The sequence below is a fragment of the Mustelus asterias genome, chromosome 2 (genome assembly GCF_964213995.1).
Source record: "Mustelus asterias chromosome 2, sMusAst1.hap1.1, whole genome shotgun sequence".
NCBI classification, from domain to species: domain Eukaryota; kingdom Metazoa; phylum Chordata; class Chondrichthyes; order Carcharhiniformes; family Triakidae; genus Mustelus; species Mustelus asterias.
In genome coordinates, this window is record NC_135802.1 from 104,520,608 (window position 1) to 104,547,787 (window position 27,180).

At 43.2% G+C, this 27,180-nt stretch overlaps 1 protein-coding gene across 1 annotated transcript in view; it reads left to right on the forward strand.

The window, feature by feature from the left end:
* The window catches only part of colq (collagen-like tail subunit (single strand of homotrimer) of asymmetric acetylcholinesterase), a 108,063-nt gene that overhangs the window by 62,226 nt on the left and 18,657 nt on the right, over positions 1-27,180 (forward strand). Inside the window, exons 9-13 of the mRNA XM_078228356.1 lie at positions 3,015-3,041; positions 7,083-7,127; positions 7,308-7,343; positions 11,165-11,245; positions 24,645-24,741. Coding sequence (XP_078084482.1) covers positions 3,015-3,041; positions 7,083-7,127; positions 7,308-7,343; positions 11,165-11,245; positions 24,645-24,741 — 286 coding nt within the window. The remainder of the gene's footprint in view (positions 1-3,014; positions 3,042-7,082; positions 7,128-7,307; positions 7,344-11,164; positions 11,246-24,644; positions 24,742-27,180) is intronic.

Here is a 27,180-nt window from a genome sequence, read left to right on the forward strand (position 1 = left end):
TCTAGGGGTAGGAATAAGATGCAAAGCTTTAGTCAAACCTCATCCGGAGCTGCAACCAGTTTCAGTCACCAAACCTCAGGAAACATTTGTTGGCCTTGGAGTGGAAACAGCACAGTTTAATCTGCATGTTGCCAAGTACAGCACAAGTTACTCTGTATGATGCCAAGGACAGCACAGATTAATCTGTATGATACCAGGGACAGCACAGATTAATCTGTATGATTCCAGGGACAGCACAGATTGATCTGTATGATACCAGGGACAGTACAGATTAATCTGCATGATGCCAGGTACAGCACAGATTAATCTGTATGATGCCAGGTACAGTACAGATTAATCTGCATGATACCAGGGACAGCACAGATTAATCTGCATGATGCCAGGGACAGTACAGATTAATCTGCATGATACCAGGTACAGACAGATTAATCTGTATGATGCCAGGTACAGTACAGATTAATCTGCATGATACCAGGTACAGACAGATTAATCTGTATGATGCCAGGGACAGTACAGATTAATCTGCATGATACCAGGTACAGACAGATTAATCTGTATGATGCCAGGTACAGTACAGATTAATCTGCATGATACCAGGTACAGACAGATTAATCTGTATGATGCCAGGGACAGTACAGATTAATCTGCATGATGCCAGGTACAGTACAGATTAATCTGTATGATGCCAGGGACAGCACAGATTAATCTGCATGATGCCAGGTACAGCACAGATTAATCTGCATGATACCAGGGACAGCACAGATTAATCTGTATGATGCCAGGGACAGTACAGATTAATCTGCATGATGCCAGGTACAGCACAGATTAATCTGCATGATACCAGGGACAGCACAGATTAATCTGTATGATTCCAGGGACAGCACAGATTAATCTGTATGATTCCAGGGACAGTACAGATTAATCTGTATGATGCCAGGTACAGCACAGATTAATCTGTATGATGCCAGGTACAGACAGATTAATCTATATGATACCAGGGACAGCACAGATTAATCTGTATGATGCCAGGTACAGACAGATTAATCTATATGATGCCTGGGACAGCACAGATTAATCTGTATGATTCCAGGGACAGCACAGATTGATCTGTATGATACCAGGGACAGTACAGATTAATCTGCATGATGCCAGGTACAGTACAGATTAATCTGCATGATACCAGGTACAGACAGATTAATCTGTATGATGCCAGGTACAGTACAGATTAATCTGCATGATACCAGGTACAGACAGATTAATCTGTATGATGCCAGGGACAGTACAGATTAATCTGCATGATGCCAGGTACAGTACAGATTAATCTGTATGATGCCAGGGACAGCACAGATTAATCTGCATGATGCCAGGGACAGTACAGATTAATCTGTATGATGCCAGGTACAGCACAGATTAATCTGCATGATACCAGGGACTGCACAGATTAATCTGTATGATTCCAGGGACAGCACAGATTAATCTGCATGTTTCCAGGGACAGTACAGATTAATCTGTATGATGCCAGGTACAGCACAGATTAATCTGTATGATGCCAGGTACAGACAGATTAATCTATATGATGCCTGGGATAGCACAGATTAATCTGCATGATACCAGGGACAGCACAGATTAATCTGTATGATGCGAGGGACAGCACAGATTAACCTGCATGATGCCAGGGACAGCACAGATACATCTGCATGTTTCCAGGGACAGTACAGATTAATCTGTATGATGCCAGGTACAGCACAGATTAATCTGCATGATACCAGGTTCAGCACAGATTAATATGCATGATGCCAGGTACAGCACAGATTAATCTGTATGATGCCAGGTTCAGCACAGATTAACCTGCATGATGCCAGGTACAGCACAGATTAATCTGCATGATGCCAGGTTCAGCACAGATTAATCTGCATGATGCCAGGGACAGCACAGATACATCTGCATGTTTCCAGGGACAGTACCGATTAATCTGTATGATGCCAGGTACAGCACAGATTAATCTGTATGATGCCAGGTACAGCACAGATTAATCTGTATGATGCCAGGTACAGCACAGATTAATCTGCATGATACCAGGTTCAGCACAGATTAATCTGTATGATGCCAGGTACAGTACAGATTAATCTGCATGATGCCAGGTACAGTACAGATTAATCTGCATGATGCCAGGTTCAGCACAGATTAATCTGCATGATTACCAGGGACAGAACAGATTAATCTGCATGATACCAAGGACAGCACAGATTAATCTGTATGATGCCAGGGATTAAGGTCAAATTATGAGGACAGATTGCATCAATGTAGTTTGTAATTTCTTAAATTTAGAAAGTTAAAGGGCCTACTATTTGGACCCCACCACATGGGGGAAGGAACACCCCGTGGATAGTTCCAAATAGAGGATTTTCTATATTCAAGTGATCTCAATATTTGAAGAGAACAAGAGGGAGGTGCCTACTGGGCAAGTGAGCATGCGGTAAAGCCAATGCCTCAATCCAGCCTTCTAACAGTACCGGCATATGTAATATCTACAATTGGATCAGCAAATCAATATTTGTTTTGACATTCCACACTGGATGACACCACTCTAGATGGTGAACAGTTGGTCTCCTTACTGAACACTCACTCCCCATTGCTTCAATGGGAGAGAAATATCGGAAGGTTAAGAGATGACCTTAGAGGTGTTTAAAATGATAAAGGCATGTGTTGGGGTAGATATGGAGGAAATATGTTCTCTGGGTGAGAACTCAGAATGAGCGAGCATAATACTACAGTTGGAGCTAGACTATTTCAAAATGAAATCAAGAAGCACTATTTCACATAAGGAAATCTAGACCGCAAAATGTTGTGCCAATTTAATTTTTTAATACTGAGATTGATAGACTCTTGTTAAGTAATTGAATCAATCAAATCTGACTCAGTATATATTGGGTGAAATGTCCATGTTAGAGAGGAATGTTAACTCCTTAACTAAAAATGTGAAAGAGTTAATTGCATTTTCATTGTTTTTCCAGGGTTTGATGGGTCAAAAAGGTGAAAAGGTCAGTAGATCATTAACGATATATAAAATAATTTCAGAAACCCACCTTCAGGTGTTTGATAGCTCAATGGCTAAAACTTCATAACTCAGATATATTTAGGGCTGGATTTTCATACTCAAGATGGATAATGGGAGTTGGGAAAATTCCCAGTTTGCCCCATCCGCCTTGGGAGAAAGTACCTGCAAGGTTGGGTTTTCATTATGCGGGGGTTCAGGTACAGACTGCAGACAGGCCAGCCGAAGCAGGAAAAGTTTGAAGGCAGCACAGGGGTTGCCAGATACAGAGACGGGCTGCTGAGAAAGCCTACCTTGATGCTGTGGGATTTCATCCCCCTTAAAGTAAGAACAGAAAGGCTCTCCAGCACTCAACCCTCATACCTTTTCATCCCAACATGCTCCCCATGCCCCATGTGGCTTTTGCTACCAAATAAACCTGTTGGACTTTAACCTGGTGTTGTTAAACTTCTTACTGTGTTTACCCCAGTCCAACGCCGGCATCTCCACATCATGGCCGTCCATGTTACCACATTGCCCACCCAACCCCCATGTCAAGCTACGCCCCCCAAACCATTCCTATTGCCCCTCATGTCCCCACGCCAGGCTTTGGTACTTGCATGCCCATTGGTACTTGTTTGAAGAGCCAGTGCTGACACAATGGGTAAAAAGGCCTCCTTCTGTACTGCTACAATTCTGTGAATCTACGATTCACCCACTATATATTGTGGGTGTGATTCTTCAGTATCGTCCATGGCTTCCCTGCCGCAAGTAAGAACAAAGAATTTGGCATTAAAGCCAAAATTCCATTCACTTTCAGCAGCACCAGAGAATCTCAGCCGTGAATGAAGGTGGAGATTTTCAGTGTAAATTTAACCAATTGCCCCTAGAGTGACTGGAGGATGTGACAGAAAGCTTTTAATAAGTCATTTCTTAATAAAGACTCCCTTTTGCTACAGCCCATTAAAAGTGTCAATCATTTAGAGCAGTGGTTCCCAAAGGGTGCGGCGCGCCACACTGGTGCGGCGAGGAAGGATGGCAAGAGTGGCGGGAAGATTCAAGGACAATCAAAGAAACATTTAAACATGGTTTAAAAAGCATTGTTTTATACTTTCTGGATGTCCCATGATCACATTATAAAGTAGTTGTGTTCTATGTTATGAATCAAGCACTGCTAGGAGTTGTTTTTTTTTTGTTTTTGAATATATTTCTTATCAATAAAAAGTTTGGTGTGGCGCGAGCAAATTTTTATTCCGAAAGTGTGGCCCAGTGAAAAAAGTTTGGGAACCACTGATTTAGACTCTTTAAAGTTTATAGCAAAACCTTGTTATCTTGTGTGAAGAAACGTTGTGAAATTGACAGCAAAGTTCAGAGAGCCAGAGCTGTCAATCAAGCAATGTTTTCTCTGGGGCTCAATTGATTCAACAAGCTAATGAATTTATGGGTCCTCAGCCAGGCTTCATTATGTATTCTTGGCTGAGAGCCCAGCAATCCATTATCCTGAGGAAAAACCTGAGACGCAGAGAAAACATTGCTTGATTGACAGCTCTGGCCAATACTATCCACTTTGCAATATTTATTTATGTAAGATGAACAGGTTTCAAATGCTTGCAGTGTCTATTATTGATACTTTAAAGGACCTGGATGACTGACCCTTTTAGAGTTTATTTATTAGTGTCACAAGCAGGCTTACATTAACACTGCAATGAAGTTACTGTGAAAATCCCCTAGGATTTACATCGAAACATAGAAAGACTACAGCACAAAACAGGCCCTTCGGCCCCACAAGTTGTGCCGAACATATCCCTACCTTTTAGGCCTACCTATAACCCTCCATCCCATTAAGTCCCATGTACTCATCCAGGAGTCTCTTAAAAGACCCTATTGAGTTTGCCTCCACCACCACTGACGGCAGCCGATTCCAATCGCCCACCACCCTCTGTGTGAAAAACTTCCCCCTAACTTCCCCCTGTACCTACCCCGCAGCACCTTAAACCTGTGTCCTCTCGTAGCAGCCATTTCCACCCTGGGAAAAAGCCTCTGAGAGTCCACCCGATCTATGCCTCTCAACATCTTATATACCTCTATTAGGTCTCCTCTCATCCTATGTCTCTCCAAGGAGAAAAGACCGAGCTCCCTCAGCCTATCCTCATAAGGCATGCCACTCAATCCAGGCAACATCCTTGTAAATCTCCTCTGCACCCTTTCAATCTTTTCCACATCATTCCTGTAATGAGGCGACCAGAACTGAGCACAGTACTCCAAGTGGGGTCTGACGAGAGTCTTATATAGCTGCATCATTATCCCCGGACTCCTAAACTCAATCCCTTGATTGATAAAGGCCAGCACACCATATGCCTTCTTAACCACCTCCTCCACCTGTGGGGCCGACTTTAGAGTCCTATGGACCCGGACCCCAAGGTCCTTCTGATCCTCTACAGTACTAAGAGTCTTTCCCTTTATATTGTACTCCTTCATCCCATTTGACCTGCCAAAATGGACCACGATGCATTTATCTGGGTTGAAGTCCATCTGCCACTTGTCCGCCCAGTTTTGCATCCTATCTATGTCCCTCTGTAACTTCTGACATCCCTCCAGACTATCCACAACCCCACCAACCTTCGTGTCATCGGCAAACTTACCAACCCATCCCTCCGCTTCCTCATCCAGGTCATTTATGAAAATTACAAACAGCAAGGGTCCCAGAACAGATCCCTGGGGCACACCACTGGTGACCGACCTCCATTTAGAAAAAGACCCATCTATACACACTCTCTGCCTCCTTTGGGCAAGCCAGTTCTGGATCCACAGGGCAGCAGCCCCTTGGATCCCATGCCCTCTCACTTTTTCTAGTAGCCTTGCATGGGGGACTTTATCGAACACCTTGCTAAAATCCACATAAACCACATCTACCACTTTCCCTTCATCAATGTGCTTAGTCACATTTTCAAAGAACTCCACCATGCTCGTAAGGCACGATCTGCCTTTGACAAAGCCATGCTGAGTATTCTTGAGCATACTAAACCTCTCTAAATGCTCATAAATCTTGTCCCTCAGGATCTTCTCCATCAGCTTACCAACCACTGAGGTTAGACTCACCGGTCGGTAATTTCCTGGGCTATCCCTATTCCCTTTCTTGAAAATAGGAACCACATCCGCAATCCTTCAATCCTCCAGCACCTCTCCCGTCTCCATCGACGACGCAAAGATCATCGCCAGAGGCTCTGCAATCTCTTCCCTCACCTCCCACAGTGACCTGGGGTATATCCCATCCGGACCCGGCGACTTATCTAACTTGATGCCATTCAAAGATTCCAGCACAACCTCTGGTCATGATAAATACCTTTTGAATTTTCAGATGTTCCCTTCATGCAAACTATGATTCACTGCACCTCTGAAGTGCTGTGAATCATGATTATTTGCAAAGTTGGCCCAACTCCATGAAAATTGCAGAGGACTAGGATGTTCCTCACCTTACAATGGAGCCGACCAAGTTAGGAGTTCAGGGGGCAGCCTTGCGAGCCAGACTAACCTCCGCCCTTAGAAGATGCTCCTGAAAATTGGAAAATCCGGGAATAGGGTCGGGGCATCCAGGTTCAGGTATCAGCCCCCATTTTTAAAGGGACTCAGTCAAAATCTCATTCCCATACCAGGAGGCCCTGAGGATTAATCCCTAGATTATGCTGGTTTAGCTAATTGCTGCTATAGTGTGAGTATGCTGCTACTGTATTAGAGACGAGATGATTGATCCTGCTTGTTGTCCAGCTATCTCTGCTGGAAGCGGATGTCAGGTGAAGGCAGAATTTGTTAACCAAGTAGACGCGTGCAATAATGAGGACTGCTTTGGAAGATGCCCAGTACATCCCCATGGAGTAACTGTACCCAAGTAACACGTTAGAACTTTCCGGACATATGGAGAGAAAGTCATGAAGGTCAAGTGAAAAAAACTGTTGCATTTAAAGTATTATTTCCAGTCACCTGTTCTCTGCAACGGACAGGTTAAAACATGTAAAAAAAAATGCATCCTAATAAAGTGTGCTTTTCACAGGGGATGAGAGGTGAAAGGGGTCAACAAGGAATCAAAGGAGAAATGGTAAGAACAATTGTTATATAATCTGTAGTGTAGATTGTGCCATACATGTAGTATTTGCTCTCATTTGCTTCACTGACGAAATACAATATGTACTGTGCTCTGACTTGAGAAGTGGAATATTAAGTGTGTAAAAGTTTCTCTGACAAGGTCATTAATGTTCAGAATCTTGTTAAATTTCAGGGTGTTATGGGCCTTCCTGGAATGCTGGGACAGAAGGTAAGTACTTTCCATCGAATAATACACAGAATGGCAAAGCCAATCATAGTTGACATACTACCTGAAAAATAGAAAAGATAAAACTAAGTTATAATTATGGGAATACATTACATTCAGCAAATAAAGTGACCACAACAAATCAAAAGCTAAAATCAGAAGGTAAGGGGGTAAAATCCAAAATAGGGACAAAGCAAAGCCGACTGCACTGAGATTGGGCCGGCATGTTTAAAGGGTGCCCCAATCACAGGGAAGAGTAACCTCCCCCCCCGCCCGCCCTGGCTGCTGCGATCAGAGCCCCCCACCCCTTCTCCATACAGTTAATGTCAGCAGCCCCCCCACCCCAAACAGTCAATGCCAGCAGCCCCCCCTCCCCTCCCCTTGTCACTGAACATCGCCACATCAAACTCCTTGTCCCCAACTCCACTAAGCAGCCGTCACCAGCTCCCACAAACACTCCTCCCCACCACCACAAATGAATAAATCCTCCCCCATGAGGTTCCCACTGGGACCCACCACAGCACTGTCCTCTGGCACAGGTTGGCATTGCCAGGTTAGCATGGTGCCAACATATGCCAGGAGGCATTGCCAGGGCACTGCCTGGATATGTCCCTCTCCTCTGGGGGCTTTATTCACCTTTACATCCCCAGGGGTGAACCTGATGTAAACTGCGCCAACGTGACGTTAGTGAGGTTTGAAAATATGCTTTTGGCTCTCAAAAGGGGGTGTCTTTAATTCTACGTTATGTATGGAAATGTATTAAATGCAGGTTCACGCCCATTGAGGTCGTGAACTTGATTACGTTGCTGGCGAGGGGAGACAAAATTGGAAATCGCGATCTCGCCGGCAAGATTTACGACTTCTGGGTTTCACTGGATCTTAACCCCCCGCTGCCATTCACACAGATGGAGAGTGCGGGCTCAAGATTACCCCATCGTGTTTGATGGTTCACCTCGTGCCTCCTGATGCACTATCTGCTTCTCACTGTCAGCAGGGTGTCCTTTATTCCCCACTGGCTTCTTCTCCCCACCTCCTTCCTCTCGAGCTTTCACCATTCTATTGGCAAATGTGGCTTCCCTCTGGCTGCACAATGTCATCCTTCATGGACATTGTTGAGTCCTAACTGCCGTGGCTGCCAGCATGTTTCCCGCTGTTTAAATAACTCATTACTGAGGTTCATACTGCTGGTTCAGATGATTGACTCTGCAGCTTTATTGGGTGACCTGCTGTGTGGGTAATTCACTGCAGTTCCAGCACAACAGTAAAACGGGGAATTAACTATCATGCTTAGTAACTGAGAGAATTGAACAATGTGTGGTTAACTCCGCAATAGTGCTGAAATAATCATTTCTAAGCTTGTATCTTAATAAACTGTTGTGCATGTCTTCTCTATCCTCAGCTTTGAAACATATTAGTTGATACAAGATGATGATTCCGTACAGTTAAAATCTTACCAACCTGCCCTCTGAATACACACACACACACACACACACACAGACAAATACACGCAGACACACACACACACAGCTAGTGCCTCTCCACCAACATCCCCTCCCTGCCATCACAGTCAAAAGATAGCACCTCTAGACCTCTTCCTCCCACCCCTCACCCCATCATACCAACAGCTAGTGCCACCCTCCTCCCAACTATACACACAGTTAGTGGGGGGAATTTTCCCATCCCGCCCGGGGTTTTAGGGCAAGCATGGCCAGAAAATCCCACCCAGTGTCTGTAGAGCATGCAAGAAACAATATTTTTCACTGTATGTTAAGACATGTGATAATAATAAATCAAATCAAAATCAAATCCAGCCATGGCAGACGGCGGAATTTGAATTCAGTAAAAATTATCTAGGATTAAGAGTCTACTGATGACCATGAAACCATTGTCGATTGTCAGAAAAACCCAACTGGTTCACTAATGTCCTTTAGGGAAGGAAAGCTGCCATCCTTACCTGGTCTGGCACACATGTGACTCCAGAGCTACTTAATTTGATGGAATCATGAAAGATGTTCATAGATTTTAGCTCCTAATACAAGAGAATAGAATATTAAAGAGACATAGATGAGTTTTTATACACTTTATAAGCGCTAAGTTAGATTTTTTTCAGTATTACATTTCAAAGTATAAGAAGCGTATTAGAACAGAGATTTAGATTCACTAAGGTGCTGTCTGAAAAATACAAACAGGAAGAAAGGCTTGAAAAATAGTGTGCACTTCAGTTAGAATTACACAGATTACAGGCAATGTGATAAAGTGTTTACATTTATGGAACAATTGGACATGTAAACAGGTTTTACCCATCAAACAGCAACTCGGTATAGAACAAGCCGCCCCAGCTACAGAATTAAACGTAAGAGAGTGAGGGGAAGGCAAAATACTGCTTACAACTGGCCCCATGCCCTTGAGTGAAAGGCAGAGCTGATGCCAAAACAGAAAAATAAAACACAACAAAGTATCTGGCAATTGTCCACTCTCTAACTCGCACTGAAGCTAATTGTAGCAGATCCATTATGTCAATTAACTAATATGACCTCCAATAATGTTTATGTTTATGATTTCTGATCACATATATAATCACCATAATAGGCAATATCAATTCCAGTAAAGTTGCATAAATCACAATGCAACCATGAGATGTATCCTGGTTACTATAACACATGCGTCAATTAAACACATGGAGCAATAATAAAATAAAACTGCCGACATCATTTCTCAAGTATGTAGTGTATGGAACAACTTTCAAGCATTGCACACAAACAGGCTGGAACGCCAGGCTCGCCCTGGAGGCGAGCACTGGGGAGGGAGAGGCCACTTAAACAGCTGATAGGGTGCAGGCTTGACTCTGATTGGCTGACAGTACCAGGGGCAGGATTCCCGCAATGCTTGGGGAAGTGCAACGATTAAATGCCCCCCGTGGAATTAGGAGCCTGACAGCAGCATTCCCGCTGCCAATTAGGAATCTAATTCCCTCGGGGCTCCTGAAAATCTGGTTGGCAAGGCTTTCACTAGTTCACCTTATTCTTGATTAATAAGGGGATCAGGGGTTATGGGGAAAAGGCAGGAGAATGGGGATGAGAAAAATATCAGCCATGATTGAATGGCGGAGCAGACTCGATGGGTCATTTGGCCTAATTCTGCTCCTATGTCTTATGGTCTTATGGTCTTATGGTGACGGACATTGGGCCCCCTGCTACCCTCATTAAATGCTGGCCATAGCATCCATTGGCCTTGCATTTCAGTATCTTCTTTTTAACCCTCCTAATATAGACAGATAGAAAAAGCTTCTCTCATCTTTAACCAGTAAACAGATGAGCTCCCAACCTAGAACCAGCAGCACATTGAAATCAACCAGTCAGTTATGTTTGTTGTGGCTCCAGTGAGGTTCTAGTAGCTTCTATAAAACAAATCAATCAAATTCGAGAAACAATTTGTCCAATTCCTTTAATTGTCACTTTTTTCCCATCCAGCAGACAATTAAAACCTACATTTTGTAAAACATACCGAACATTCAATATATAAATAATTTGCTGAAACTATTTAAACCTGCCCATTACATTGCCCATTATGGTTCTAAAATGCCAGCCAGTGATGGACAGTGTAACATAAGTACTCATGATTTTGAAATCACCGGTAAGAATACAAATGGATATAAATTCAAAAGCATAGTTTTAAGGTGATGCTCAAAATATGAATCTGTGGAATATTTTTCTTCAGTGTTATGGTACAAATGACAAATAAGAATTGGAGTTTTATAAATGTCAATAAAACTGTAAAGAATGATAATGTAGCAAGAACCTAACTTTATATATTTTTTGTGAAAGGGTGAAATGGGTCCAAAGGGAGAATCTGGAGCCCCTGGACACCGAGGACCTGTTGGTAGACCTGGAAAAAGAGGAAAATCTGTAAGATTATTTTGCCCTTTTATCTATTACATTGTTTCCGATTTTTCTTTATAGTTTGCATGATAGTTCCACGTTCAGAATTCAGTCCAGAAGCAGGGGTCACAGTCTGAGGATACAGGGTAGACCATTTAGGATGGAGATGAGGAGACATTTCTTCACCCAAACAGTGGTGAGCTTGTGGAATTCATTACCACAGGAAGTAGTTGATGCCAAAACATTGAATATATTCAAGAGGCGACAAGATATCGCACTTGGGGCGAACAGGATCAAAGGTTATGGGAAGAAAGTAGGATTAGGCTATTGAGTTGGATGATCAGCCATGATTGTGATGAATGGCGGAACAAGCTTGAAGGGCTGAATTGCCTCCTCCTGCTCCTATCTTCTATGTTTCTATGTTCAGTGTTGTGTGAGTAGTTAACAAAAGCTAGATATCTTCAAACATGGAAAACAGATTCTCACAAACAACCTTTATGGAGTTTTTGAAAACTTTCTGGATGGAAAGCATCCACCCACTCTTTCTGTGGCACCATTTAATGTGACGCGAAGTCATGTGGAACAGTTGGCTTAAGGTTCCATTGCCTGTTTGCTCTGGGCTATGTGATTCTGGCTGGGATATTAGAGTTGGTCTCGGGTCCCAAGTTCTGCTCTATCCATTAAACACTCCCAATGTACAAACATAACGGCTGCTTTAATTTCAGACTGTCAAGAATATTTTAATTGGATGCAACAAAACAATCTAAGACGGTAATTGCTGCGATGTGATCGCTTCTGCCAGAAAGCCTACTAACGGTCAATTGACAAGATGCAAATACAAAAGGTTTCAGGCTACGCAAGAGAAAATTAGCATAAGATGTCACTGCTGATTATTGTCAATTAAAACATGTTGGATATATCAGGAGGCAGGTGGAGGGATTGTCCTCTGTGATTCTACCTCAAATGAGGTAAATTGCTGTGGACAATGCAATGAGGCTCACCATAGCCTCACTGTGTGACCAACAATTGTCCATCCCACCCCTGCTCGAACAGCTGCTCAATATTCCATCCCACCCCAAGAGGCAGGGAATTGGGACCCATGTGGTCAACAGATTTCCTTTCCAACCAACTGTGAACCAGCATGTGAAAGATGACAGTAGGATCTGGTTGCAACACCAATGTTTCAGTGATGTCCTCCATGGAGGGAGAGGGTGCTGTAGTTGCTTCCATACGGTGACACAGTGGTTAGCAATGCTGCCTCACAGTGCCCTGGACCCGGGTTCAATTCCGGCCTTGGGTGACTGCGTGGAGTTTGCACATTCTTCCCGTGTGTGCGTGGGTTTCCTCTGGATGCTCTGGTTTTCTCCCACAGTCCAAAGATGTGCGTGGTGTATTGGCCATGTGAAATGGCCCCTTAGTGTCCCAAGATGTGTAAACTAGGGGGATTAGCGGGGTAAATACGTGGGATTATGAGGATAGGACCTGGGTAAGATTAAAGAAAAGGTGGATTGGTGCAGACTCGATGGGCTGAATAGCTTTCTTCTGAACTGTAGGGATTCTATGATTCTGCCAATAAAATGTACCTGCTGAAGACCCTGGGCTAGGCTGAGACATTTAGTGGGACTTTTGTTATGATTTTGCCCCTTTAATACGCTCTGTGTTCTAGATATGTTGCAGCAACATCCTAACTGTAATACCGCTGGGATAGACCTCCTTCCTCTAGTTGGGAAACCTGCCGGGAGCTCCATGTGCATTTCTAATAAGCCCAAACCTAGGAACATAGATCTAGGATAAGGAAGACCAGATGAATGCCCCGTCCCACCAGAGGTCAATCCTGCAGAGGAAAATTGTCCACTCCGTGTCTTGATGTTGGACACACTCTACACGGAAAATCCCTGCTGATGCTCACTGTATTTGCTCACACATAAGTAACTGGCACTTACATGAGATACTGGAAGCAGTTAGTGCCTGTGGAACTATCTCCTGCCAAATATCAGTAACTGCAGATGAGTAAAGAAAACCAGGAAGGAAACAAAAAAAAAACATGCATAGCTTTTTTATTCAAAAATATGAAAAGCGATGGGCCACGGAATGGAATATCGCCAAATGGAAAAGTGTAAGAAGAAAAACTATAGTGAACATATGATGCTGAATGTGAGTTTTCAAATCTTGTAGCTTGTAGGAAGAAGAGAAGATTCAGCACAATACAGACTTCCAGAATTATGATATTACAATTAGAATAGAAGATAATGGGATAGGTTTTGATTTCAACTTGGAGAGGAATCAAGGAGGAGAAAGAGAACAAAAGAAGGGATAAGCGTTGATGACAGCATTTAAGACAGGAAGCTCCATCCTGTACAATAATGAAGGATTGACGAGGATCTACAAAAGTCTTATTTCTAGTTATCTTATATCAATCATTTATTTATTTGGCCATTGGCAAGGCACAGATGGTCAAGGTAATCCCTGCTATTTCTATTGGATGTCCACAAAGACATCTTGTTCTTCATTGTTCCCTGATGCGTTTAACCTTCAGAGAGATGGTTCACATATGGCTCATGATGTCACCTCCCACTCCCCCAATCAGGATTAGCAATGTCTCAGTGACTATGTTCGAGATATGTCCTCGACAGAGATAACGGCCCAGAAAATTGCTACGGGAGCTTTCTATATAAGAAAGGGAAAGGGAGAGCTATTCCAAGAATATTCAACACGTTTATCAGCATTTAATGTAGCAATTATGCAGTGATTTCTTACCTTGACCACGTCCAACAGAGCTTTTAAAAAGGCAAATGAGAGCTATTAGAATGAGTGGTGACTAGAGACTAAAATATATAAAATAGAGCTGAGAATCTTTGCAAAGGAGAAGAAACACAGAGAGAACAGGATTTAGGCTTCAAACTCATAAAGCTCAGGAATATAGAGGATTTGAGATAACACAACAAGGAAAAACATAAAAGCAGGAGTAGATCATTCAGCCCTTTGTGTCTGCTCCACCATTCGATATGACCAAGGCTGATCCCCTGGGGAGATTTCTCCAACCTCCCGGGCGTGGGTCTCTCAGTGGTGGGAGGTGGCACGCTGTTCCCTGTTGCGAGATTCCCATTGGAAGTCCCATTCATGTTATCCCACGCTTCCACGAAAACCACACGAGTGGGTGTGTTGCCAGCAGGACCGGAAAATCCGCTGGTGTGAACAGCCGGCGAATTCCCCCACCCCCCCCATTTCAACATCATATTCTATTCACATCTATTTGCACTGTTAATTCATCTACCCTATTCTGAATGTTTCATGTATTCAGATTCAAAACCTTTAGACTGGTCTTTTTAACATTTTTTTACACATTTTTTGTACAATGACCCTCTTTGTTACCAACCCTCATTATCTCTGTCTTGCAGTTTTGCTTTCTACTTTTCTGTCTTTCATTTCTATCTTCCTGTCCCTCTCTTGTGTCTCCCCGCTCAGATTTCCATCTCACTGTCAACCTAGTTTAAAACCTCCCCAATAACACTAGCAAATATCCCTGTGAGGATATTGGTCCCTGTCTAGCTGGGATACAACCTGTCCAGCTTGTACAGGTCCCATCTTGCCCAGAATTGGTCTCAAAGCTTCAGGAATCTAAATTCCTCCTTCCACACATTCATCTGGTCTACTCTCCTATTCCTGATCTCACCAGCATGTGGCACTGGAAGTAATCCTATAATTACTACCTTTGAGGGCCTGCTTTTTATTTTATTTCCTAGCTCCCTATATTCTGCTTTCTCTTTTTATCTATGTCATTGGTACTGATACAGACCATGACCCTCTTCAGAATGTCCTGCAACCTCTCAGTGACATCCTTGTCCTGGCACCAGCAAGGCAGCATAGCATCCTGAGATTACAATAAACACTTGCAGATTTGGCTTTCTGTTCCAGTTATGAAACAGCCCCCTATCTGTTTGTTCTCCCAGTCTTTTTTCCTCCTACCTCCCCGTACCCCACCTCAGTGCAACTGAGCCACTCGTGGTGCCACACACTTGGCGCTTGCTATATTCCCTGAGAAATCATCTCCCTCAGCAGTATCCAAACTGGAAAACCTAGTTAGAGAGGGAGATGGACTCGGGGACTCCTGCACTATCTGCCTAATGCTTTTGTTCTGTCTGGCAGTCATCCATTCTCTTTCTGCCTGTGCACTCTTTACCTGTGGTGTGACCACCTCACTGTACATGCTGTCCATGAAGATCTCATCCTTGCAGATGCTCCACAGTGATTCCAGCCACAGCTCCAGCTCTGAAATGTGGATTTGGAGTACTCTGATTGGCACCCCATTCACAAACATCTACTTCTTCCACTACTGATGAACACTGGAGCAATGTGTACCATGTACAAAATGCACTGCAGGATTTCACCAAGGCTTCTTAGAAAGCACCTTATAAGCCCATAACCGCCACCATCTAGAAGGACATGGGCAGCAGACTCATGGGAACACCACCACCTGGGAGTTCCCACCCAAACCACTCACCATCCTAACTTGAAAATATATCGCCATTCCTTCACTGTCACTGGGCCAAAATCCTGGAACTCCCTTCCTAATAGCCCTGTGGGTGTACCTACACCATATGGACTGTACTGGTTCAAGGAGGCAGCTCTCCATTACCACCTCCTCAAGAGCAATAAATGCTGGCCTAGCCAGCAAAGCCCACATCCCATGAATGAATAAAAAAAGAACTATAGAGTTAATTGGTTTTGCACATAGTGTATACTGGGTGAATGGGCATGGAAGTGCTGTAGGCTGGCATGGTCAGTATGAGGGGTCAATGGGGGTAAGTATAGAGACCTAGGTTGGCATTGAAGATATGGCAGTCTTGGGCTGTTGTGGAGGGCATAGGTTGGCATGGAGGGTATGAGATGTCATGGGGGTGAGTAGAGGGGCATGAGTTGGCATGGATTGGGTATGGGTGTGGATGAGGGGTTGTGCGGGTCAGGGCGAGAGGGCCTAATATTAAATAAAATAATGTGATGAAGCATCAGAACATCCAATTTCACCCGTTCCCCTGGAATGAAAATCCTGCCTTTGCTGGCACTTTCTCCCAAGGTGGGCATGCTACGCTTGCAAATCTCAACTCCCTTTACCCACCTCTAGAGTGAAAATCCAGATCAAAAAGTTCATCTCAGTAATAGTGATCATGGAAAATACCAGATTGCCATAAAAACCTGTCTGGTTCACCCATGTCCTTTAATAGAACATAGAACATTACAGCACAGTACAGGCCCTTCGGCCCTCGATGTTGCGCCGACCAGTGGAACCGGTCTAAAGCCCCTCTCATCTACACTATTCCAATATCATCCATATGTTTATCCAATAACCATTTGAATGCTCTTAATGTTGACGAGTCCACTACTGCTGCAGGCAGGGCATTCCACGCCCTTACTACTCTCTGAGTAAAGAACCTACCTCTGACATCTGTCCTATATCTCTCACCCCTCAATTTAAAGCTATGTCCTCTCGTGCTAGCCATCACCATCCGAGGAAAAAGGCTCTCACTATCCACCCTATCTAATCCTCTGATCATCTTGTATGCCTCTATTAAGTCACCTCTTAACCTTCTCTCTAACGAAAACAACCTCAAGCCCCTCAACCTTTCCTCATACGATTTTCCCACCATACCAGGCAACATCCTGGTAAATCTCCTCTGCACCCTTTCCAACACTTCCACTCTTTCCTATAAATACGGCGACCAGAACTGTACGCAATACTCCAAATGCGGCCGCACCAGAGTTTTGTACAGTTGCAGCATGACCTCCTGGCTCCGAAACTCAATCCCTCTCCCAATAAAAGCTAACACACCGTACGCCTTCTTAACAACCCTATCAACCTAGGTGCCAACTTTCAGGGATCTATGCACATGGACACCCAGATTCCTCTGTTCATCCACACTACCAAGTATCTTACCATTAGCCCAGTACTCTGTATTCCTGTTACTCCTTCCAAAGTGAATCACCTCACACTTTTCCGCATTAAACTCCATTTGCCACCTCTCAGCCCAGCTCTGCAGCTTATCTATGTCCCTCTGTAACCTGCCACTTCCCTCCGCACTGTCTACAACTCCACCAACTTTAGTGTCATCCACAAATTTACTAATCCATCCTTCCACGCCCTCATCCAGGTCATTAATAAAAATGACAACAGTAGTGGCCCCAAAACAGATCCTTGCGGTACACCACTAGTAACTGAACTCCAGGATGAATATTTCCCATCAACCACCACCCTCTGTTTTCTTACAGCTAGCCAATTCCTGATCCAAACCACTAAATCACCCTCAATCCCATGAGTCTGTATTTTCTGCAAAAGCTTACCATGGGGAACCTTATCAAACGCTTTGCTGAAATCCATATACACTACATCAACCACTTTACCCTCATCCACCTCTTTGGTCACCTTCTCAAAGAACTCAATAAGGTTTGTGAGGCACGACCTACCCTTCACAAAACCGTGCTGACTATCCCTAATCAAATTATTCCTTTCTAGGTGATTATAAATCCTATCTCTTATAATCCTTTCCAATATTTTGCCCACAACAGAAGTAAGGCTCACCGATCTATAATTACCAGGGTTGTCCCAACTCCCCTTCTTGAACAAGGGGACAACATTTGCTATCCTCCAGTCTTCTGGCACTGTTCCTGTAGACAATGACGACACAAAGATCAAAGCCAAAGGCTCTGCAATCTCCTCTCTAGCCTCCCAGAGAATCCTAGGATAAATCCCATCCAGCCCAGGGGATTTATCTATTTTTACCCTTTCCAGAATTGCTAACACCTCCTCCTTATGAACATCAATCCCATCCAGTCCAACAGCCTGCATCTCAGTTCTCCCCTCGACAACACTGTCCCTCTCCAGTGTGAATACCGACGAAAAATATTCATTTAGTGCCTCTCCTATCTCTTCAGACTCCACGCACAACTTCCCACTGCTGTCCTTGACTGGCCCTAATCTTACCCGAGTCATTCTTTTACTCCTGACATACCTATAGAAAGCTTTAGGGTTTTCCTTGATCCTACCTGCCAAAGACTTCTCATGTCCCCTCCTGGCTCTTCTTAACTCTTTCTTTAGGTCCTTCCTGGCTAACTTGTAACTCTCAAGTGCCCTAACTGAGACTTCACGTCTCATCTTAACATAAGTCTCCTTCTTCCTCTTCACAAGAGATTCAACCTCCTTAGTAAACCACGGTTCCCTCACACGTCTGCTTCCTCCCTGCCTGACAGGTACATATTTATCAAGGACGCGTAGTAGCTGTTCCTTGAACAAGTTCCACATTACAATTGTGCCCATCCAAGGAAATCTACCTTCCTTCCTCTGTCTGGCCTACATGTGACTGCAGACCCACTGCAATGTGGTTGCCTTTTAACTCTGTTGAGAAATGGCCTAGCCACACAGTTGGATCCAGGTTGGGCAGCAATGCTAGCCTTGCCAATGATGCCCTCACCCCACAAATGAATAGAAGAAAAGTGTTGCTGATAGGTTTTCTTTCCTGATGGACCATAGTTTGGTTTCTATGTTCTCAATTTCTTTTCCTCCACCTCACACTTTTTATTTGAATCAAATAGCAGGTCCTTCATCTGGGAACGCACTGACTGCTCCAGTTCAAGCTCTGTTACATTCCTTCATTTAAGGCTATTCCCTAGGTGTCCAGCTTCACTGAGAGTGCCACCTCTGGTAATGCAGCCTAAGGGCAGGAATTTTCAGCCACACTCGCCCCAAGGCCAGAAAATCCTGCCCGAGGTAAATGGACCTTTGCATGGTTCGTGTCCCAGCCTCGCTACGACTCCTGTGGTGGGTGGGATGGGAAAATTTCACTCTAATGCTTAGTTAGGATCTTATGCAAGCTAACTGCACTTTTGTAACAGTCACCACTGTAACTGGTAGCATGTTTCGTTCAATAAAGCACATAGAAGCAGACAACCTCCACAGATCACCTGCCCCCAGCCCCACTCCATCACATGACCTAGGACATGCTTTGAATTATTCTAATCTTCCGTTATGTTTGAATACTCATTGTTCTGTTAGGCTCTGTCTTAATCTTCAGGCACATTAAATAGCCACTTCTGCATAATAATCACCATAGAATACTATCTTAATGAAGAACTGTCTGTCAATTCTCAATGAGGAATCAGCTGTAAAATCTCAGGTGAATCATCTCCCAACTCTTCAATCTCCTCTACCTTTTTAGAGAGGAATTGTGTCTTAAATCTCAGTATAAAGTATTCTATGTCAAGCCCTGGTTAAAATTATTCACTCAGATCTCAGAGAAGAATAGTTCGACTGTCAGTAAAATATATGGTGCTAATTGTAACTGTAGAGTGACTAGACTTTGATGAACTACTCTGTCGGAAATAAAAATTTGAAGTATGGATGCTCATTAGCAAAGTCATAAAAAAGGCATTTTGAGTTTCATAATAAAGCAGGCAGTGCAGGGATAACAATAATTTTGTTCAGTTACAATAAGGCTGTGCCATTTCTGGTATCCCATTAGAGACAGAGCATTGCAGGAGCCTAAAAATCACCACAACGATAAGAATGAAAACCTATAGTAATGAGTAGAGACTTGAGATACTGTGGCGAGGACAGTTAAGAGGAGATTTTTTCAAGGTTCTATGAACTGAAGAGGATTTTCTAAGGGAGGCAGTGATAAGAGATAACCAATTTTAAATTATCCGCAAGAGAGTCAAGAAAGAGGTTGGGATAAATATTTGAAACAAAGGAAGATGTAAGGTTAGGAGGGGAGAACAGGGCACCGGCAGTAATTCTGCACTGCTTTAACAAGAAGCTGGCACTGACAAGGTAATACTGCACTGCTGTTCTATATTCAACTTGCCTTTAGACAAATTTTACAGTATTTTGCTGTTAGACTGTTTCTAGTGCAATTATATTAAGTGGAAATAAATTACCCTGTTTGCTTTTTTGTGTTGCCCATGTTTGAGATTACACAATTCCTTCCTTTGATTCTAAATTTAACTTTTTGTTACCATCAGAAACAATATGGAAATATATCTTAAATTTACAGGCAATATAGATATTCTGATATTCTGAATTATGGTTGCAAACTAATTCAAATTCAGGGGTGAGATTTGAACTCGTTCAGAATCCACCCACTTGCACAGAGTTAACACCAGTCCCCGGCTCTTACTGAATAAATATTTTTTTGCGGAGGCATTGCCTGTTTGAACATCGGTTTTAGGGCCATGGCCTTTCGTCAACACCATTTTGATTCTGTTCTAATGAGCTAAAAAAAAGTCCTTTGAAAATACTTTCCTTGGTATTGTAAGGAGGCTGCCGCATGTTAGTCATGCTGGAGTCCAATCTATTTCCTGAAAGAGTCTTCATATTTTAGTTGACTTCTTAATATAGGAGCACTGTGATTGGATGTCCTGTGAAAAACTTTCACTAATTCAGGAAAGAAAAAAAAACTTCCCACTTCTATTTTAAACCACAAGCTATTAACCATCCCAACAGTGATAACTTCTAGACTTAGTATTAGGGGCGACTCGGTGGCACAGTGGTCAGCACTGCTGCCTCACAGTGCCAGGGACCTGGGTTCACTTCCTGGCTTGGGTCACTGTCCGTGTGGAGTCTGCACGTTCTCCCCATGTCTGCGAGTGGTTTCCTCCGGGTGCTCCGGTTTCCTCCCACAGTCTGAGGACGTGCTCATTAAGTGCATTGGCCATGCAAAATTCCCTCAGTACACCTGTACAGGTGTCAGAGTGTGGTGACTAGGGGATTTTCACAGTAACTTCATTGCTGTGTGAATGTAAACCTACTTGTGACACTAATAAATAAACTTTAAACCTTTGCAGCACATCCTCTTTGATTCTAACTCCAGTTTAACTTTATGATTCCTGTTCAAAAATGGTTACTGAATTTCTATTTCCACATCTTATTTATAACACAAGCAGATGTGGCATATTTGTAGACATAAATAGCCGGTTGCTGTGATTTACTTTCCAACTATATGGAGCAATAGTTGAATCCTGATAAGGTTTGTGATGTTATGCCCTGACATGTTTCCGTGCTCCTGTACTATATTTCCTGTTTTATTTCCCCCAGGCATAACTGTGAAAAAAATTAGAAGCAGGGAGACAGAGGTAGAAAAGGATGTTTTAAGTGTTGTAATATATATTTTAAAGAGGTGTTAAGTGAGATTTTTTCAGAGCCTTTAATCAATGGTACACAAATCGGTCAAAGACTAAGCGATTTTTTGAATATTCCATCACTTTATAATGCTTAGGATAGTAAAGTTCTGGAGAAACTTTCTCTTTATGAATTTTAGCAATAAAGTAAAAAGTAGTATTACATCAGTAGAAAATATTAAAGGAATATTCCTTTCTACTTGGCATTGACTGAGAATTCTTACCTGATCCAGAGTGGATGATTAGCAAGGAGCACCTGAGGAGTGAATTAAAAGTCTGTTCCTTGATCACAGAGCTCGACAGTAATGAAATTGTGCTGCACTGTGTATCAAATTGGAAAGGACAAGGGCAACAAATGCATTAGAACACCATGACATTAAAATTCCCCCCAAGCCACTCACCATCTTGACTTGGAAATATATCGGTGTTCCTCTATTGTCGCTAGGTCAATATCCTGGAGCTCCCTTCCTAACTGTGGGTGTTCCTACAGCGTACGGACTGCAGCAGTTCAAGAAGGCAGCTCACCTGCACCTTCGGGATGGGCAATGAACGCTGGTTTAGCCAGCGATGCCCACATCCCGTGAACGAGTGAATAGAAAATTCACCTCACCCTCAAACACCTGCCAATGCTGCACACCCAGATCCTGCTACTTGCACATACCTCTAGCTATTTAGCTGTGGGAGGAATGACACCCAAACACTGTGCAACGTAATCATTATCATTCTCCCCCTTCAGTCAGCAGGAGAAGGTACCTCACAATAGGAAGGAGCAGAGCAGCAGTCGCAGTAGATGGGCAGCGTGCATCGCTTGAGCCCTATGGAGGAGGTGGTTCCCCGCATGATGGAGCTAGCAGCAACAAAGACAGTGACATCCAAGTTCCCTGAGACCCATTGAGGATGATGGGATGCTCCTACTTTATATCACTTCTCAACTCTGGGGGTAATTCTGCCTCAGCCGTTTGAGGGACCCCCAGTTGCATTTTCCCTATGTCCAGAAATTAGTCAGTCAACCTCAGGACTCCTGTCTTTTTAAATGACAAGAACCCCGCTGCAGGAGCTGCTAGCCAATCAGAAGGCTGATAGCAGTTCAGTCTCAGCAGTGTGGCTGTAAATGGGGTCCGCGGTGACTGAGACCATTCAGGTGGGCCTTGGTGAAGGGGTTGGGTGAGGTAAAGTCCAGCGTGGTGAGCCACTGGGCATGAGAGGACTACAGCCAGGAGCAGGGGAGCGGATTGTTTATGACAGCCCACCAATGGGAATAATAGGATGTGTTCTGCTCCAGGTGTCTGGATGGAGTGATATATGGGAGAACGCAGATAAGAGTGCACACTGAGATGCTACATGCGTTGGCTGGCCTGTTATTCCCATGAAGAATAGAGGAATCTGGCAGAGAGCAGCACGCAGAGTTTTCCCTCTCCACAGCCTCTGTTCCATCTCCCTGTTGCAGACCTAGAGGCACTGCCACTGCAACCCTCATTCCTGTTGCAACCTTTAAGTGGACCACTGACTGAATCCCTCCCTCTGAGAATGCAGCAACACTCACTGCCAAATCCAACAACACTTTCAAAATAGCCCACACTACTTCCAGAGAATTTGCAATAGCAGAAGTTATTCTAAATAGCCCTACCTATAAGTTGCGAGCTTAGCCTTTAAGTAACATTAGTGCTGGTCCCCTCTTGCAGCTGAGCAGGTGTTTTTTGGTGAGTGACAGCAGATATGAATGGTCCTGCATGGTCCAAACTGTAATTAGAGTGTCAAATCAGTCATTATGGCTTTTTGATATCATGCCAGTGCCAGTTGGGAGGTTGTAGGTGCATGAAGCAGACACATGTATGAGTGCCCTTTCATGGGGCACCATGCAGACCACGCTGGAAGTGGGCAAAGTTCCCAACCTTGAGTGCCCCACTCCAGGACCACCAACTTCCTTAACATCAATGATAGGGATCCAAATTTTGTGCCCTTGTTTTCTAAAGGTGAATTAATTTGAATTATTACCTCCATCACTGATGTTGGGTAGATGTAATCTTTTTGCCCAGTTAGTCTGCTTGTTTGTGAACAATATGGACAGATTTCCATGAAACTTGATACACAGATAGGACACGGCCCAAGGAAGAACTGATTAGCTTTTGGTGAAATGCGAATCTCGGATCCTGGAACTTCTTTAAAGGATCTGTTAACATTGAGAGATGAGGAAAATTGACCTTTTTTAAAATAATATCATGGGTTGGTTTAGTTAGAATGCTGTTGATTGTTGTGGAATGTTCTGGATTGTCTCAGCTGCTGTGATGGAGTTTGTCACAGCTGTCAAAATGTGAGCAGAGTTTTCAGAGCAGGTTGTTGGATGTGGGCTGGCCTGAAGTGTCCTCAGTGAGATGGAAGCTCTTACCAAAGAGATTCCTTTTTTTCAGCTTTGTGGTTGGATAGCACCAACCAGACAGGGAAAAGGAAGAGCCACATAACTGTAATAGTATTGAGTTCACACCGTATGGCAGAGGTGTTTAGTCTTGGCCAAATGTTTGTTTATTGATTGATTCTCCTTTGTTTGCTGAGAACTTTTTATTTGTAGATGGATCCAAAGAATTACTTTGTGACAAAGTTTTAAGTGACTTTGTTGACCAACTGGTCAGCTGCAGAGAATATAAAATTCCGACTATCTATATGTGGGGCTAACCATGATAAAAGGGCATTGGACTGAATAGTCTTTGCATGACATGATTTGCAAGTGATTCTAACAATGAAGTAGCAGTTGATAGAAGGGCTAACCAGCTGTGTCTGTGTTACTCACATATGCCAACAGTGGACAACATATCCTATCATTGCTTAATGATCAGTGAGAACACTGGAAATACCTTATTTTCTTATGCTTATGTCTGTGATGACTCACCAACCTAGTTGAAACCGGCCATCGCTATATTTGGACCCCAAAAAGCTGCATAGGAGCTTTGGGAACTTTTCTACAAGTTACAAGCAAGTTTGGAGAATTGGAGCTATTGGGTTATAAACTCATATTGGCATCAAATGATTCTTCACGCCAACAATGGAATCTTACAAAAGCACCCCTATAATACCTGCCTGATGTAATGTCTATAATTTGATGATAATGAATAAAGAGAAAATTAAACAACAGGCATAGAAATGTAATATTGACTTTCATTTTAAGATGATATGAGATAAGAATGAATACTATTTTATTTTATCAGAAATGTGTAATTTCCAACAGGTATCTACTGTGTCACATAATGTACTTTTCTTTATCTATAAGGGACTAAAAGGGGAAATTGGTCCAGCTGGAATTATGGGACCTTCGGGTCCACCAGGACCATCTGGTCATCCTGGTCCTCCAGGGATTTCAACATCAGGTGAGAAACTCAGTACATTGATGCACGGGACAAAGTACAATTGTTTTAAGGTATGAGAAGATATTGGGCCACTTTTTCTCTCTGAATAACAGTGAGGTTAATGGTGTTCGCTGTTATTTCTACACAAATGGTGCAGCAACTTCAGGCGATGAAGCAGATGTACGGCTAAACTGAAGTATCTAAAATTTGCTGTCCATGTTGTGATGGTCCACTGTTAGCTCCACAGAAATGGCATCTTCTGATTTGGCTCTCTACTGAAAGCACTGAATGTTGTAAGTTGCTGTGTTTGTGCAGGAAGTATAAACTAAACTCACCACAATAAGTTAAATTTGTCCTTTTCAGTCAAAGTGGCTGTTTAACATTGTATAGTTGTTAAGTGCTGCCAGATAACATGTCTGGCCCTGAAAATTAATTACTTCCTGTAAAAACTGGTTTTGGAGATTTTAGAAATGTTAAATTTCGAATTGAATTTATTTTTTACTTTTGCTTTCTGTCTTCATTTGTCTCTCACTTGATCCAATCGCTGGAATTCTACCAGCCCACCAGCCACAGGAATCGGCACGGGCGAGGGGCGGACAGTGGGAAGGCCTATTGACCTCGGGTTGGATTTCCTGGTCTCGGGTCGAGCAAGGCTGTAAAATCCCGCTCAATGTTTTTTTCCCCTCTCTTTCTTTCTCTTCTGTACCTGATTTGACATTAAATTCCCCCATTCTAATTTGTACTTCACTCTTATAAAGGTGCACAGTTGCTTGCCTTGTTCACGCTGGTCCCAAACGTGCTGCTTCCCTCACTGCAGTGCTAGATTACCTCTTCTTCTTTATATCTCCGTTGATACTACACTTGATCTTAGCCAAAAGGCCGAGAAGTTAGAGGTAGGCAGGGAAACACTAAAGTAGTGTTTCTAAAGGAAAGCAAGTCTCCACCGAGATTTGAACTCAGATCGCTGCATTCAAAGTCCAGCGAGCTCACCATTACACCACGGAACACAGAGTGCTAGATTACCTCTGACAGCAAAACTTGGTCCATTATTGTTATCTGATAGTGGATAATTGCACTTGTTTGATCTTCCTGCACTAACCCATTTAAAATAAATGTTTACATTAAAAAAGTGGAATAAATTAAAGTATGGTCATAAGTGGAATTTAATGAGGAAATTTTAAATTTCAATTTATTCACTCATAGGATGTGGGCGTTGCTGGCATCATTGTTAGAGGACTGATTAAGGACAGAAAGCAAAGAAAAGGAGTAAATAGGTCATTTTCAGGTTGGCACACTGATACTGGTGGGGTGCTACAAGGATCCATGCTGGGGCCTCATGTTTGCAATCTATACTCATGACTTAAAGGCAGAGTGTAATGCACTTATGTTTGCTGATGGTACAAAGCTATATGGGAAAGTAAGGTTTGAAGATGGCACAAAAAGTAGGAACTTTGGACTTTGCCAGCCATGGTAGATTGGTCCTGAAAATACTGACGTCAGAAGGTGGGTCGGTCTCCTGACAGCATTCACAGTGCATGTTTGAGCGGGCAGAATTTGGGGGCCTTCCGGACAACCCGCTCATCCAATTCTGGCCTCTTGAGCGTCCCCTGTTTAATTGTTACATCACTGGTGGCTGTGTCCAGTCTCTAAAGCTCTGGAATGCCCCCCCAAACCTCTTCACTTCTTTCAGACATTCCTTTAAACTCTTTTATCTATCTGTCCTAATGCTGCTCCCCGCTCCCCTGCCCCTGCATCCAAGCTTGCCTCTGGAAAGAACATTCAGTTCTGCCCCTTGGTGGAAATCTACAAAGGGCATGTGCCTAGTTTGAAAAAAATTGCTTGAATTGCAATACACGCTTGATAGAAGATAACTGCTTATCTAGTACTGTATAAATGGGCATTGTTCCACTGTTTACCAGACATGAGCAGCAATATATCACAATAAATAAAAACAGAAGTGCTGGAAAAACTCAGCAGATCTGGCAACATCCATGAAGGGAGTAACAGAGTTAACACTTCAGATTCAGAACTAAAGAACTTTGGTTCTGAAGAGAAAACAGATTGGACTTGAAAATGTAACTGTTTTTCTCCCTGCAAATACAGACAGGCCTGCTGAGTATTCCCAGCACTTTGTTTTTATTTCAAATCTCCAGAATCTGCAGTATTTTGCTTTTATTATATGAGCAGTGATATGACAACAAAAGCAAAATAATTCAATGTTCTTTTCTGAATGCTGTCTGATATATTATTCTAAACTCCTCTCCCACTGCCTCCTTCAATTTCTTTCCATATGGCTAGCAAAGATCATTTGAAGGAGATTTATTTAACTACCTGATTTCACAATGGTTGCATTAGCCAAAGAATTTCTACAGTGCAGAAAGAGGCCACCTGGCCCATCGAGTCTGCACCAATTCTCTGAAAGAGCATCCCACCTAGGCCCTATCGTCCGCCCTATCCCCC